General features: G+C 39.3%; 1 protein-coding gene across 3 annotated transcripts in view; it reads left to right on the plus strand.

Annotated features, from left to right (window-relative positions):
* eeig1a (estrogen-induced osteoclastogenesis regulator 1a) overlaps positions 1-13,121 on the plus strand; it is a 31,174-nt gene extending 18,053 nt beyond the window's left edge. For all 3 annotated transcript variants that reach the window (XM_026186539.1, XM_026186540.1, XM_026186541.1), the window contains 9 exons: positions 1,973-2,002; positions 4,065-4,181; positions 6,523-6,569; positions 7,401-7,552; positions 8,473-8,577; positions 8,688-8,883; positions 8,968-9,089; positions 9,529-9,598; positions 10,886-13,121. In XM_026186539.1, the coding sequence (XP_026042324.1) occupies positions 1,973-2,002; positions 4,065-4,181; positions 6,523-6,569; positions 7,401-7,552; positions 8,473-8,577; positions 8,688-8,883; positions 8,968-9,089; positions 9,529-9,598; positions 10,886-10,931 (885 nt within the window). In that variant the 3' untranslated portion in view covers positions 10,932-13,121. The remainder of the gene's footprint in view (positions 1-1,972; positions 2,003-4,064; positions 4,182-6,522; positions 6,570-7,400; positions 7,553-8,472; positions 8,578-8,687; positions 8,884-8,967; positions 9,090-9,528; positions 9,599-10,885) is intronic.
* The last annotated feature ends 930 nt before the right edge of the window (positions 13,122-14,051 follow it).

Below are 14,051 nucleotides of genomic sequence, written 5' to 3' on the forward strand. Positions count from 1 at the left end.
GAACACTCGATCGCAGCAAAACACAAAGTCAGTTAAACTTCAGGGAGATCAGCCTGTCCAGTTAGAAATAATTCAATTCAAAATGTATTTGTATAGCACATTTAAAAACAACAGAGTTGACCAAAGTGCTTCACTGTTGGTTAAAAACAAGAGAAAACAATAGAGAAACGAATACAGATAAATAAGAAGACGGTGAATTAACAATAAAAACATAAAACAGGCCTGATGGTGCTCATACTGAACTCGAATTTAAAGCCAAAGTAAAAAATTGAGTTTTAAGACTCGATTTAAAAGACTGAATAGACTCTGAAGTACGAATCTCCTCTGGCAGATTATTCCAGAGTCTGGGTGCTGCTATTGCGAAGGCCGGATCTCTATGCTTCAATCGAGACCTTGGTTGTGCTAAGAGCATCTGGCGAGATGATCTCAGTGCTCTTTTGGGGTCATACATGTGGAGGAGTTTGTTTAAAAAAACAAAAAAACAAAACAAAAACTAGGCGCCATATTATTTAAAACTTTAAAAGTAAGTAAAAGAATCTTAAAGTCAATACGATATTTTACAGGGAGCCAGTGTAAATTTGCTAAAACTGGAGTGATGTGTTCATACATTTTAACACCTGTTAAAAGACGTGCAGCGGCATTTTGGACGAACTGCAAGCTATGAAGAGATGAGTGGTGAAGACCTAATTAGAGAGAATTGCAGTATTCCAGTCTAGAGGTGATGGAGGCATGGATAAGTGTTTCTAGGTCTCTTGGAGGAAGATAAGGCTTAGCTTTGGCAATTTCACGCAACTGATAAAAACTTGTTTTCACAACTGTAAACTATTATGAATCCATTTCAGCTGGTTTGGTGCAGAGGATGTAGACAACAGGTTTGCTGGAGAAGCAGCAACAGGGCAACTCCTTAAAAGCAACCCCTCTAACCCCTCCTGGCGGATTTAATTATTTATTTATTTATTTATTTAAATTAAAACTACAGCCTGAGATGGTACCTGCACAGAGAGGGCCAGTTGGTGATGTACCAGTGCAAACTGGGTTTTGGCATTAAAAACAGTAATTTTGGTATTTACACTGTACTGATAAAATTGTTTATAAGAATTGTGTAGAGATTTTTTGCAACTGACCATTTTGCATGTGTATATCTGGGAGTTCCAAGTGTAGGGAGGAAAATGTTGAAATCAAGCATGCAAATTTATTTTCTAACATTTGCAACATGCAATTTACTGCTAATTGTGCTGATAATTAACACAGATAAAAACAAAAAAACAGGTTTTATTTTTTGTGCTTGATATTCAAATGAACTGAGTGTGCCTGTGTTTAGAAAAAAGCGCAAATTTTGTTAATCACTAGTAAAAGTAACCACATCTATGAGCTCTGAGGATTGGACTTGCATCCTATTTTCCCTGTTCAGAAAATTTGGCTCATAGTCAGTCTCCTCCAGGATGGTACGTTCATATATGTCATGGCATTTATGTCTGAAGTTTTGGTTCCTACCAAAGAGGTTTTGCTGTTCCAATGGAAAACCCCGAACAAAAAACAAAAAAATTCACTAGGACTGATGAAAATCTCTGTAATTCCTTTTAAAAATTGTTTAAGTAGGCTTTAATATACAAGAGCTTATCATTTTTCTTCTTTCTGCTAAGAAAATGATGGAAAATGATACCAAAAGACATCAGACCATAGTCTTGTAAATAGGGACCTTTTCTGATTTGTGATATATGTTAAGTCTTTTAAACATTAAACCTTAAGTCTTTTCAGTGTAGCTGGTGTAGCCACTGCCACAGAAATGCGGGCTTGATGCTAATTCTCCCATGTGAATGCCACCTCAGCGGCTCACTGAGCTACACCGGAGCCATGTGTGTGCCCTCAGCCTTTAATTTCATCCATCTTTTAGGAGCCCTGTAATCAGAAGGATGCTGTAATATGAAGTTGAATCATTCAGTTCATTACAGTCTTCCTGTTTTCCCTGCAGGAACTCAAAGGAGGAAAGGCGTACACTAAGGTAAGAGCTCCTCACCTCTCACATTCATAAACACATACAGTTACAGATGAGCGGTTTCATGTAAATATTAGCATTCCCTGAAGTGTTTGGCCAGCATTCCATCAGCCGGACATGAAAATGAATCATATTCCCATCACATTTGCCCAGAATCTGCAGAAACATCCTGTTAGCGTCTTCCTATCCTTAACCGTAACTGTAACCGTAAAAGCTCCGAACAAATGAGTAGCGTCTCGTAAATGTAACTCCAAGGTCAAACCCCCTCGTGCACATAAACTTTTGTTGATCCCTGGACGTTGCTGCCCGACAGGAACCGTTTCCTCTGCATTCGCCTCGTTCTTGATTTAGATTTCCTTCAGTTAAATATACCTCGCTTCCCTCCTTAGAAGACGGCTTCCTTAAACACACACCTAAGAAAATAGGACCTACCCCAAAGAATCTGGGAACACTTTTCTTGAGAGGGCTATAAAAATAAAGAAAAAATAACATCGTTTCCACCTGGCAAAAAGCTCTGTGGTCTGATTTTGAGATAAAGGTCATGCAGACCCTTTCTTATCAGTGTGATCAGTGGCTGTCTTTAAATCCCTGATTGACATCTACAACCAGTTCATCAGCATTAAAACATTTACTGATAAGAAGTGGAGGAAGAGGTCTTTCATCAAGTGGTTTAGGGTGAAAAAAGCAGGATTATTGAAGGAGTATTAAAAGGGATTAAAGGATCTGCCTTATGGCTTGTAAACAGGGCTGCTGTACATAAGAAAAATAAGATCCTGAGATGGAAATGTTAAATTGTGTGGTTTGATAGCTGGTGGAAGCAAATCATAACCAATAAAGATTATTTTATAAATCAGTTTATAAAGATTTCATGGTTTTAATCTTACTGGCTCAATGTTGTGCTCACGTGAATGTAGTAATGTCGGAAATCTGCGAATATTTGCTCCCGAATTGGTGATTGCAAATTGGATGAGAGGTAGGCTGCTTAAAGAGTTTACCATAAAGCTGTGAATGAAGGTGGTTTGTAGTCTAAGGTGCTTTGAGTGGTCAGTAAGATTAGAAAAACACTATAAATGTCAGTCCATGTCTTGTTCAGCTCATTTCCAGGTCCTTATTTCCATTCTTGCACTCTACTAGAGTAGCTTTGCATGATTTCAAGTTCAAAATAATCCTTATCTCATACCAGATTAAACAGACCTATTAAATCCTCTCACTTTCATGCAACTTTTTTCTGATGAACTGCTTTGCGCACGCAAAAGGAATAATGTGCAGGTGGATGGGGCTTCTGTGCTCTTAAGATGACCATATTAGGGATATCCCCTCTCCATGATATCATAAGGCCAAGAGTAGAAAAACACGTCAGAAACGAAGCTCTTAAGCAGTGTTTGGCTCACGAGGACCTCAAAAATTGGTCATATTTAATGAGAATTAACCACTGAACATTAAATATATAAAAGAAAAACTCATCTGTCGAGTAGCATAAACAGAAAGTGCCACACTTATTTACTAATGTTTATGACCATGCAACAAGTGGATTGCTTTTAACCTAAATGTTTTATGTTTATCTGTTGTAAATCTGCCATCCTAAAAAGGAGTAAGACATCTGAAACAGTTGGGCTTTGAAGTGGTTTGACAGATAATTATAAAGGAAAGAAATGGATGTTTAAAGTCTGCAGAGGACATTTAAAAGAAAGACTGTAGTTTCTACAACAGAGAACCAGTGAAAGTGAAGATTAATCAAACTAAAACTGATAAGATAAACTGATGTTATGAAACTATGTAACATCAGTACAATAAAAAAAAAGGATACTTAAAACAACTTTCAAAATGCAGGTTTCACTCTCAGTCTGGGTTGATGTCTGTAAAGACTGACTTGTGGTTTTTGCACTCTGTCATCTGCTTCACACTTCAAACGCTTGTGACGATAACTGCGTAAAATTACTTGGCTTGCTAAATGATGGGTGTCTCAGAAATCTGCTTTACCTCGAACGTGTGCCAAAAATAAAGACCGGGGAAGGCCTCCATTAGAGCAGCTTGAATTAACTCTGTTCAAACTTCTCTTCACGCCCAGCTGGGCTTCACAGACCTCAACATGGCGGAGTTCGCAGGTTCGGGCTCCACCGTGCGCTGCTGTCTGCTGGAGGGATATGACACGAAGAACACACGGCAGGACAACTCCATACTGAAGGCAAGGAGATGAGCACTGAAATAGGAATAATGGATGTTTATTAAGAAGTGAACAGACTGGACAGACAGAGAATGAGGAGGAAGTTGTCCCCTCTTTTATTTAAAGCTGAGTTGTGATGAGATCTGCCTCCTTCCAGGACCAGTGTCATGTCTTTTTCACCTTCATTGTGTTTGTGTTTTATGATGATAGTGTGGTGCTGAAATACTCAAAAAAAACTGCTGCATTAAAAGGAGACTAGCTGGTACCTGGTTGGACATCCTTAACAGCCTTAATTCAACAGTGTGCTGGAAAAATTCCCCAAAGCTTTTGGTCCATGTTGACATGACAGCATCACACAGCTGCTGCAGATTTGTCAGCTGCACATCCAAGATGTAAATCCTGTGTTATAACACATTATAAAGGTGTTCTATTGAGATCTGAAGGCCATTTGGGTTCAGTGAGCTCACTGGTGTGTTCAAGAAACCAATTTGAGGCGATCATGCAGTGGTCATAAGGGGGATGGACACGATCAGCAAAAATACTCAGGGAGGTTAAAATGATGCTCAGTTGGTACTAAGGGTCCTAAAGTGTACCAAGAAAATAGAATTTATTTCTCAATCTGTGAAATTATTAGGTTTTTATGCGTTTTTTTTTTCTTCAATAACTGTTTAGTGTCCTTGACAAAAAAATAAATTTAAAAAAACAGGCGTCGTTTTAGGCTTCAAGAAATGTTTCTCTTTTTAATTGAAATTGTTTTTGTATAAACACAATGGAAATGAGCACAGCTTGCGATGAAGCTGAGTCACTTCATTGCCTTTGTGGATGATGGAGGCTGGGAAGTTCAGGAACTCTATGGCGCCACCCAGTGACCATGAACACAAACCACTCTGTGAAGCAAAACAGTCACGAGTCTTTTTGTCATCTCGAGTTTCTGGAAGACTTTGTGTTGCGCAGATGTTTGTGACTCACACGTCACAGATGGGATTAATGGGAACTACTCCAGGCTTTTCCAGTTGATGCTCATTACTTCTTAAGAAAACGGTCTTTTCAGTTTAGTCACGTTACATCTCGGCATGAGCGTAAGATGGACATTTTTGGGAGGTTTCAGCCACTGGGTTAGGGTCTGACTTCACTTTGAAACTGAAAGGAAAATGAAGTAAAGATAACAATGTGTTGAACAAGTGAAATAAAATAAAATCTGCCAGCTTTAGGTTACGTTACAACAGTGGAATGAAAAGGTTTACATGTGTACAGTTTGGGTAGCGCCGATAATTATTTTCACACCGCCTTAGTTAACAAGCGCCTGTATCGACAAAACCATTTGAACCATTTTCCTTTGAGTGATGTGCGAATAACTTTATACTGTATAAGTTGTAGGTTTGTGTTCCTGGTTGGGTAAAATATATTCATGCATGTTTTAATTCAGAGGTCTGAGGTGGTAGAGAGAAGGCAAAGTCTTTTTCCCGGTGAAATTACTGTTGTCGTTTCTGAGGTACATATTAACTTAGTCTGAATATGAGTTTTTTCCTTGTATTAATTATTTTTATTAATTTATCTGATCATTTAGGTGGTTCCAGTGAGTTATTAAGTTTGATTTAGATTTAATGATGGATTTAAGTAAGGTAATTGGAAGCAATTAAAACAGGTAATTAAGTTGTGGAAGCATCTTCATTTTAACTGTGGATAAAGGGCTGATCTGGAAGTTTTCATATTTAGGTTGTGAGTAGGTATAACTCGAAGTCTTGTAGTTTCAGCTGAGTAATGCCAGAGAAGCTGGTTTTGTCAGGCATGCTGCTTGTTTGGATGTTCGATATCGTTTCCTTCATGGTTTTGTTTTCTTGAATTTTTCGATGTAGTTATGTATGCATTTAAGACTTGATAGGAGTTTTTTTTTTAAATTTTGTTATGTAGTGCTCCAAGTAAGTCCAGTTTTTTATTTATCGATGCAAGAACACTGACTTCGATATCTGTTGTCAGGTCGCTGGTGTCGGTGGATGATGTCGTCTTGCCTCTGTGAGGTTTCGGCATCTCCTGTTGCGTTGTGGATTTATCCATATTATCCATCGTGAACTGGTAGTAATGATTATCAGAAACTTAGATGAAAGATTTAAAGGTATTGAAAAGTGTCATGAAAAGGTTTGTTTACCCTGAGTGGATGTGTGTGGCCATGATGAATCTGATGAATGAATCCATGATGAATCTTGTGACAAAAGTAGATTATTCTTTAGTTAGGGCTTTAAAGTACTTTTTTTGTTTGTTTGTTTGTTTGTTTGTTTCATTGTCTGAAATCAATTTCCTGTTTGAGATGTCCTTCAAATGACAGAGTTTTAAAAAAATGCTCTTTTAATTTTTTCCCCAAAAGGTGATCATTGGGATGACCCTCCTGTCAGGAGATCCGTGCTTTAAAACGTGAGTAATCCTCAGTGTGAGATGTAAGATGTCACAATGAATTCTCAAAAGATGTGCTAATGATTAAAACTGATAAATAAATATGTGATTAGCTGTGCATGCAGGGCTCAGGCATCCTCTAGGTTGCTAGGGAAAAATGTGCTGCAGCAAAAACCTTGCGATTGGTTTGACTGGTGTCAGATTTACGTAGTTGCCTGCAGTTTGCATGGAAGATGATGACTTGTCTGCAAACACTACTTGCTGGGCAGTAGTAGTGACACTGTGAAAAGAGTGGCACAAACTGGAAACGGGAACGCTTGCCACCAAAATAAAAGCTGCACCTTTGGAAACATTGTGGTTGCCGTGATAAGGCACAACTTTTACTGTGAAGGCGAACATACTCCAGACCACAGATAATAGTTTTTAAAGTGTTTTTTATTGTGGGGGATTTTAGTTACTCTTTGGAAGTCTTGAAGATTTCTGTTTATTTTTTCTTTATGTAATATTTGTGAAAGTAAAAAAACAAACAGACTGACTATACATTTCCAGCTTAACAAACAATATTTTCTACAGTATTGCATAGCAGTAAAACCTTTTGCGCAATCCACTGGTATTTAATATGTTACTGGTATTTAAAGTTCATTTCAACCAGATTCCTTAGTGCCTATAACTTTGTGCCGTTCTGTCCTTTGTTGCCAAAATGACTCAGTTTTTCCTCCCTCAATAAAACAAATCTTATCTGAGCGTGCCAAGCTAAGCAGAACTGCACCGCTGTCCCCATTTAGTCTGTCCCAGGCTGATAAGCTGTGTATCTTTTCTCTTTTTTTTTTTTTTTTTTTTTTTACCCTGCAGACCTCAAAGCACAGCAAAGTCCATCTCCATCCCAGGACAGGAGCACACCCTGCAGCTGGACTGCAAGGGGGAGGGCACTGCTGAGCCTGGACCGCCGGGAGGGGTTTCCCTGGGCCGAGGCTCCAAACATCGGCCTTCCATCATCAGCTCAGGTACACGACGTTTGCTACGAAGAAATAGGACTGAAACTGAGCATCTCTAGCAGGCTGAAGCCTAAACCTTGGGCATGTTTTATATGACCTTTCATCATTTTAACAGGTTTAGTATGACAGAAAAATAAGGAAAAGCACAATATGTCTGAGAGGAAGAGACTGGTAATATGTAAATGATCAGTATATTATACTTGGAAGGTGAAAGGTGTACTTTACTGTTTATCTTGAGTTTTAGGGAGATATTTGGAAGGATTTGAATTTGATGAGCAGATTTTCTTTGGATTCTGAATCAATAAAATGGTTTTACACCCCCACAGCTGTTTTCCAGGTGCAGTGAAGTTTAAGTCAGAAGAGATTTGAGTTGAATCCCCGGACAGATTTCTCTTCATCATAACCATCCACGAATGTTAAAGCCAAACAGCTCCTGAACTCGGTGGCATCTGTCAAACTGTCAGACTGAAGGATAAATCCCACTGAAGTAATGTCTAAAACAAATGAGATTAAGAAAAGTATGAAAGATCAGATAATGTGTTCTTGAAATTGGACTCCAATCTTTTAGATCTCGGCCCAACTTTCCTAAATCTCAGCCAGATGTTTTGCTTGGAGCCAGAAATTCCCAGAGTTAATTTTCTTTGTATGGGAAAACTAGCCGACTGCGTTTAGGATTTTAGGTTTGAATTAAACTAAAAAAAAAGAAACCTGTTTTCGTTTCAGACTTGGAAGGCTGAGTTTGTTAACCTTTTCCATGCAAAGAAAACGTGCAGATCCTCAACCACAAGCCGTAAATATATAGATGGTTAGATTTCTGCTGCGAAAGTGAAAAGACTGCATTATGTCTGCTCTTTACAGACATTTTTACCAATTATTATCACGTATGAGGTGGTAACAGTGGTGCTTTTTTCTTCTTTGTGTACCTTCAGGACTCCTGGAGGAATCTGAGGTGAATCCGTCGGTTCCCGCAGAAGCTTTCCAGTCTGGTCACTCTCGTAACTCCAGCTATGCCAGCCAGCACAGCAAAATCTCAGGTACACAATCTCAGGTCTCACACGGATGTTTCATCCATGACGGGGTGAGCATGATTTTAACACCGCTGCTGTTTAACATCTGACACTGATGTCCTCACGGCCTTCTGCAGGATACAGCACGGAGCACTCCTGTTCCTCCAGCCTGTCGGACCTCACGCATCGCAGAAATACCTCGACAGGAAGCAGCACCTCCGGGGGCTTGTGCTTCACGGTTGACACCCCCCCAGATGGGGACAAGGACGCTGGACGTCCGGAGAGACCCCCTCGACCCCCACGACCAGTTTTACCCCCAAATAGGCCTCCGAGGTACACACAGAGTACGCTTGGTCGTGTGATTGGTAGCCTAGTTCTGTTCAAACTACACAATCTTCATTCTTCACTGTGTTTCAGGAGGAAGCAGGACTCGGTGGAGAGTCACCCCTCCTGGGTGAACGACACTCGCATGGATGCCGACGACATCGTGGAGAAAATCGTCCAAAGCCAGAACTTTGCAGACATCAGCCACACTGAAGGTACAAAAAAGAAAAGATCAAAAACATGCTGCTTAGTACAATAATTTTTCAGAGAATATACAGTTTACTTATTTCCGGAGTGTTTTCAAAAAGTTTACTGGGTGCTGAACGCAGATTCACGCTTTACTGGCAATTTGTAGTCTGTGTAAAGCTGATGTGAATTTGTGGGAAATGATGTCATCACCAGCCGTAGCTGCAGACTGTAACTCTTCAGTAAGGCCTCATTTGTTTACAGTGAATCTCTTCATATGAAGCTCTCACAGTTAATTTGACAGCAGCTCATTGATGCCTAAAAGCAGAAAAAGGCAGCTGCTGCACCATCTTTGGCCCGAGCGCTTCTTCAGTTTTCCGACTCTGTGCTCCGTCACCTTCTCTTCGCTGTGCCTTCTGGTTTCCATCAGCTGGCCTTAACTCAGTTTCTGTGTTTCTGGACTTTCAGACAGCAACCTGCGCCTGTTCGTCAGCAGAGACGGAACCACGGCGCTCAGCGGCATCAGGCTTGGAAATAGGTGAGGAGCTCTGCTGTCTTTGTTTTTGGTTTATTTCTCACTTCCCAGAACTTGAGTTTCAGTATTGGAGTGCAGGAGCTGCATGAAGTCTAGTCGGTTTCCAAAAATACTGGAAAATCACAGCAATGTAATAATTTACATACCGTAAATCTCCCTCTGAGGACCCAACTTTGAAATATGAATTTAAAGCCCTGTCATCCTCTTCCCCTTGTTTCACCATCTCTATGTCACTCTCCCTCTTATGAGAAGCTCAAATAGGCTCCTATGATTTGGTGGCTTCTTCCTTTTTCTAAGAGTTATGGCTGTAATTCACAGCAGTTATGGAGCACTAGAACTCATTCAGTTAAATGTCAGGTAAATCGGTCTGTCCAGTCGAGAAGCATAAACTATTGTGAGTCCTTTTCAGCTGCTGTATGAAAATGATAACTTCCAGTTATAGTACACTGTGCTGTTCTGAGCTCAGGTCCCACTAGAGGATGCTCGACTCCTCATGAAGTCTGATTATGACAGTCTGCTTAGAAACATGCATGAGTCACTCACTGGAGGTCCTTCTGTAGGGCTCTGGCTCCCCAAGCTCCTCGTTGCACAAAGGAGCAGATAGCAGTTCTACTACTGGGTCGATGGCGTTGCCAGCTCTTCTTGTGTAACAGCCCCTCTCCTAGTATCGCCGTAATACTTTTGAAACTGTGCTTTGATGGAGCAAACCTTCTCGGGGCTGCAGGTCCTGTCTCAAGCTGTGATGAGGTGATAAGCACACTAACAAAAAGCAAAACTATAGAACAATCAGTGAGGAGGGATGAGGAGAGAGAAATGGATTCACTGTGGTTTATGCTTCCTGACTATGTAGATTGATTTCCCTGAAGTGGTTTTACTGTGATGATCCAGTGTTCCCTCAATTATTTTTAGGAGGGTTTTTTGCTTTTTTCAACAAAACTGATTATTATGAAGATAAAAGTTTTTAATAACTCGCAAGAACAGAATCAGCATTACGGTTGGACCAGAGAGAGAGGAGGTCAAACATGGATCATAGAAACATGAAATCATAAAGTGCAAGTATAAGACGAGGGCTAAATTACTGCTAGTGTGAACCAGCACATCCGTTCTCCATTTAGAAGCATATATCATGCATCTGAATGTGAAACATGCACAGTTCAGTCCTATAGTCCACTTTCTTTTTTAATCCGTTTTCATGTCTGTTTTCACTGTTTAATGTGGAGAAACGGTAAACTCTGAAACTGAATTCTGCTTGCTATTGCTAACTCTGATTCTGTGTTTGGATCCCTGCAGGGTGCCTGCTGGTGGCTACGAGCCCGTGGTGATCGAGAGCCATTAAACCGAGCAGCAGGAGAGGCGACACGTGGACCAGCACGTGCATCAGCTTGACTTTTTTTTTTTTTTTTTTTTCCTGGAGCTTCAGCTGGTCTGACGCCGTGAGAGGAAAACCTCATCAGTGTGCACTTTATGTGAAGTTTGTGGCAGCGTTCGTGCTGCGCTCCGTTAAGCTGTTTCTGTGATGTTTAAAAGGCGGCAAAAATGCACAAAAACGTTTCTCCTGAGCTGCTGCTGTGACACAGTAACAGCAGGTTTTATAGATTAAAAAATATTTCAAGCATTGAGCTGATTATTAAGCTTTGTAATAAATATACACTAATCCAACGTGTTTTTAGCTTCAGAGCTGCCAAAATTCCTTTAAAATGCACGTTTAAGATGGCAGTAATCGATTGAACACTAACTGGATGCAGTACGTACTGAAAACTTTCATGTACTACATGCATGAAAATACGTACTGCTGCCTTTAAATACCTCTCAGATCGCAGTAAGAAGGGCAGGGAAGGGCGCCTTTGTTAAAAAAGAATTATGGAAAGGTTTCCATCTCCAGAAGTCCTCATCTGAGGCTCAGCAGCCAAGCAGGATAACTCTCTGCGCATAAATGATTAAAAAGTGCCCAATTCTGAAGCATCTGATCTCCCATTGAAGGCACCAAATCAACACTGAATGTGATCCAGATGTTTAAAAAAAAAACAACACTGAGCAGAAACTTTTTGTTTTAGTTTGAAGTAGTCTCCTGTTGATCAGGGAAATCACTACAACCACTCTGTGCCTGTAAAGTTTCTCTTAAATGACCCTAAAGCACGATGAAAACTGTTAAGTCCGAGTGCTGGTGAAGAGAGAACTGTTTGTTTGTTTGTTTGTTTGTTTGTTTGTTTGTTTGTTTGTTTGAGGGGTTACTCACTTCAGCATGCTTAAGTTTCAAGCTGCACTTTTGCTCACTCACATCGACGATCAGTTAGTTAATTCTCTCCTCAGAAAAACACTAGCTCCATGCAGTAAACTAGCGATGGCCTTTTGCTGCGAAAGCCTCTGTCGCCCCCTGGTGGAGGGACAGGGCTTTGCAGGGTGCTTTGTTTAACAGCAGATCAGCAGAGTTTCTGTGTTGCCAACCAGCGGGCTGGTTTAAGCTTCTTTTAAAGAAAGGTTTCAGCTGCTCTACAAAGTTTTCCACCTCAGGATGGAAAATAGATTTCTATCCTAAAGAAAGAGTCTTAAAATCTTATTTTTCTTTTGTAAAACAATCAAAAAAGCTGATAATGCTGTGAATTACATAAAAGTTGTGCCTTGTATGTTTACTAAACTCATGGCTGAGTTAAAACAGGTCATTTTGCTGAAGAATCTTATCTTTTCAGTGTTGTGCTCTTTTATATACATTTTAACCAGTTTCTTTAAGAGAGCTTTCAGTTACTCAAAAGTAAAATAGATTTTTGTTTATCTGATTAACAGGAATGTGAAAAAACATTTTTTTTGTGTGAAGAAGAGCAGGACAGTTAAACCGGCCTTTTTTGTTTGTTTGTTTGTTTGTTGTCTTTAAATAATTTGTTCGCCCCTTATTGTATTTTAAAGATTAGAGACTCAACAGTTTTAGATTAAATTACTGATAAGAAATCATTTTTAGTGTTTAGGTTTGGAGTTTGTAAAGGCGTCCTGATGGGCTCTGAGAAGCTGTTTAGAGACGCCGTAGCTGCAGAGGTTTAAGAATTTATAGTAAAATGAAACCGAGAAAAACAACAAATTGCTCTCCATGTTTACTATTTTAAAAGGTAAGATTTTAAGACTCTTTATCAGTGAACTTGTTATCTTTTTTCCTGTTCTGCTTCACATTATGCTCATTATAGATTTTATTATAGTTTATTAATCACACAGTTAGTTATTCTCACATTTGGGGATGAACCACTTTAGTCAGAGTTTAGGGTCACCAGAGCCTCTTGATTTAGTTTAAAGCCTTTATTTATATGGTTTTGGTTCTGTTTGGAGGTTTGTCATAAGCTATGCACACAACTCGCCTCCCTGTGCTTTTGTTTTTTTCTTTTAGCAAATTCTTCTATTATAACGAAACTAGTGTAACCTAAATTTGTAGAGATTGAGTTGGAAATTTATTTCCAAACACACAATAGTTACAATGATTCTTTATTTTTTTTTGTATATTTCTTTTAAAAGATGACTTCTAAACAATAAAAAGCTAACCCGAGTTTGTCGTTGTGTTTTTCATTATCTTAATATGATATAATATGATATATATAATATAATAAAACAGAGTCACAAGGATGCTTAACAGAAAGAGCCGTCCGTTTTCTGTTATTAGTATTTTTCACCAAATCTTAGACATTTGTTAAGGTCTACCTCACTGAAACTACATGAACCACAGCTGTAAAGTTACAGCAGTTCATAGCATCGTTACTAGAATGGTTTAAATGTTTTTATACTGACTCTATAATCTGCTGCAAAGTCTCTTCTGTATTGAAAATGCAGCTACTAGAACACCTGCTCATGCAGAGTCATAAGAGGAAAAACTGGCAGTCACTTTTTAGCAAAACACGAGCAACTCTACACCTCTGGTCCGATCCGTGGTCTCCTCAAAGCTCAACAGATCACAACATTTGATGTTTTTATCTTCTGGTCCAACATTTTCAGAACTTCAGAGCTTTCATTGGTCGATTTGCTTGAAAACGTAGACAATATATTAGATGTAATATCAATAACAGCATGTGGATACATTTCCAGGATTATCCTACTATATATAATCCAAATTATGGAATGAAAATACTCCTTCAATATTGGGCCAAATTATTTAAGTGCAATCCTCCAACTCCACCAGCAGAGAGCGCTCTACACAACCGTATCAGCTCTTCGCTCAGCTGGTAAATAACCGGAGGGAAATAATCGCCACTTGCTTCTGCATTAGACTTCAAATGCATTTGCCAGAGTTATCATATTTTAAAGATCTGACTGTATTGTATTATCATCCTCTCTACTCTTAAGATCAGGCTTCAGTCATTTCTTTTTAACAAGCGTATAGTAAAAGTTTGACTTATAGGTTTAAATTCAATCCCTAAATTTGACCCTTACATGCTCTTTTGGTCAAATGTGACAGCAGCAAAAATAATTTAAATATCATTTT

This window comes from Astatotilapia calliptera, chromosome 12 (genome assembly GCF_900246225.1).
Source record: "Astatotilapia calliptera chromosome 12, fAstCal1.2, whole genome shotgun sequence".
Lineage (NCBI taxonomy): Eukaryota > Metazoa > Chordata > Actinopteri > Cichliformes > Cichlidae > Astatotilapia > Astatotilapia calliptera.